Below are 1,437 nucleotides of genomic sequence, written 5' to 3'. Positions count from 1 at the left end.
GGCGGCGCGCGGTATCAAACAGCGCGGAGCGGCTGAAATTTTCACACACGTTGCGCAGTGGGTAAACGATGTCGTAGAACAACGGGGGGGACGGCGTTGGAATCAGACGATCAATACACACCTAATAATCGACGACTCGTCGAAATCAATTTTTTTTGAAACACCCTACCCGAGGCTCTCACCTCACCCATGGGCCCGAAACCAGCGGAGCCCGCAGCCGAAAACTCATCTGCATACCATTACAGCATAGAGATTTTCGCTCCGTTTCCCTGCCGTTTCAGGATTCTACGTCCACCCACGGTTGGGCACAGTATTCCCCTGCATTCCTGCCCTAGAATGAACTTCAGTTTTCGCAGCGGATCGCGCAAGTAGTAAGAATAGTCCGCGAATAATAAAAGTGACAGCCGTCACATAAACTTCAAAATTTCCTATATTTTTCCCCACTACTTCATCTGATACATTTTTTTCCGCTCCGTGCTCTTGCTCCGGCTGCTCCGGGTCTACACTACTTTCCAGCAGCGAGGTGTTACTCGCGTGCCCGCGGTAACGCACCGGCTGGCGGGCCTCTGGCGGGCCCTGGCCGGGCCCCTGAGGCTCGCGCGGCGAGTGCCGCACATTATGTCCGGGCGCGCTCAGCAGCGGAACAACAAGGACAGCCGTGTCTCATCCTGAGGATGGCCAACTGCTGAGAACGGGATGGTATGGTATGAAATGCTTGTCGAGGTTTCCCCATATTAACTTATGTGCGGGCAATGATGAAGAGATTTTCAACGCCGTGCCGGATTCGGTTACAACTGACCTTAAGCGCGGCGCGGCCAGTAATCGAAATGATTGATAAAAGTTAACATCATTGGTACATTGTCACACCCCTGGAGGTCCCCTCATGATGACCGTTTCCTCCCGGGGTGACTATGACAGCGCGTGCAACGTGCTGGGAGAGTCACCCTCGCGATCTCCTGCCGCTTGCACTGCAGCGAGAAGAAACTAAAGTGGAACCGAACCGACATCAGCCGTGCGGGAGAAGGTTCGACGGCCAGGCCGACAATGTTAACGAGGCGTATGTGTTGGTGTGTGTGTGTGCGTGCGTGCGTCCGTGTGTGTTGTCTCGACGCGCGTGTGTGTGTGTGTATGTGTGTGTTTGAGTGCGCGGTGCGCGGGGGCGCTCGAGGCGCTGCCGTGGGTGGAGAGGCTCCGGACCGGAACCACTCGCGTGCTCGCGGCGAGGAGGAGGAGCGCCCGAGCCTGCCCACCTCGTCCGCTTTCACACCAAGCAAAGCGAGTGTGTGGCACACTGTGCGGCACACGGAGTGCTCCAGCTGATCGCTCACCTGTTGAGTCCCGCGATGGCGCTCTGCAGGCCGGCGGCCAGCCCGTGTGGCGAGGGCGGCGCCGGGGCTGCGGGGGTGGTGGGGGCGGCTGGCACGACGGGGGCGGCCG

At 58.5% G+C, this 1,437-nt stretch overlaps 1 protein-coding gene across 1 annotated transcript in view; it reads right to left on the bottom strand.

Moving 5' to 3' along the window:
• LOC127750493 (espin-like) overlaps positions 1-1,435 on the bottom strand; it is a gene marked incomplete at its 5' end in the record, with an annotated part of 15,080 nt that extends 13,645 nt beyond the window's left edge. The window contains one exon of the mRNA XM_052272300.1: positions 1,329-1,435. Within this exon, the coding sequence (XP_052128260.1) occupies positions 1,329-1,435 (107 nt within the window). The remainder of the gene's footprint in view (positions 1-1,328) is intronic.
• Positions 1,436-1,437: the final 2 nt, after the last annotated feature.

The sequence above is a fragment of the Frankliniella occidentalis genome, unplaced genomic scaffold (assembly GCF_000697945.3).
Source record: "Frankliniella occidentalis isolate FOCC.00 unplaced genomic scaffold, Focc_3.1 Scaffold198, whole genome shotgun sequence".
Lineage (NCBI taxonomy): Eukaryota > Metazoa > Arthropoda > Insecta > Thysanoptera > Thripidae > Frankliniella > Frankliniella occidentalis.
This window is presented reverse-complemented; position numbering and strand designations above follow the sequence as displayed.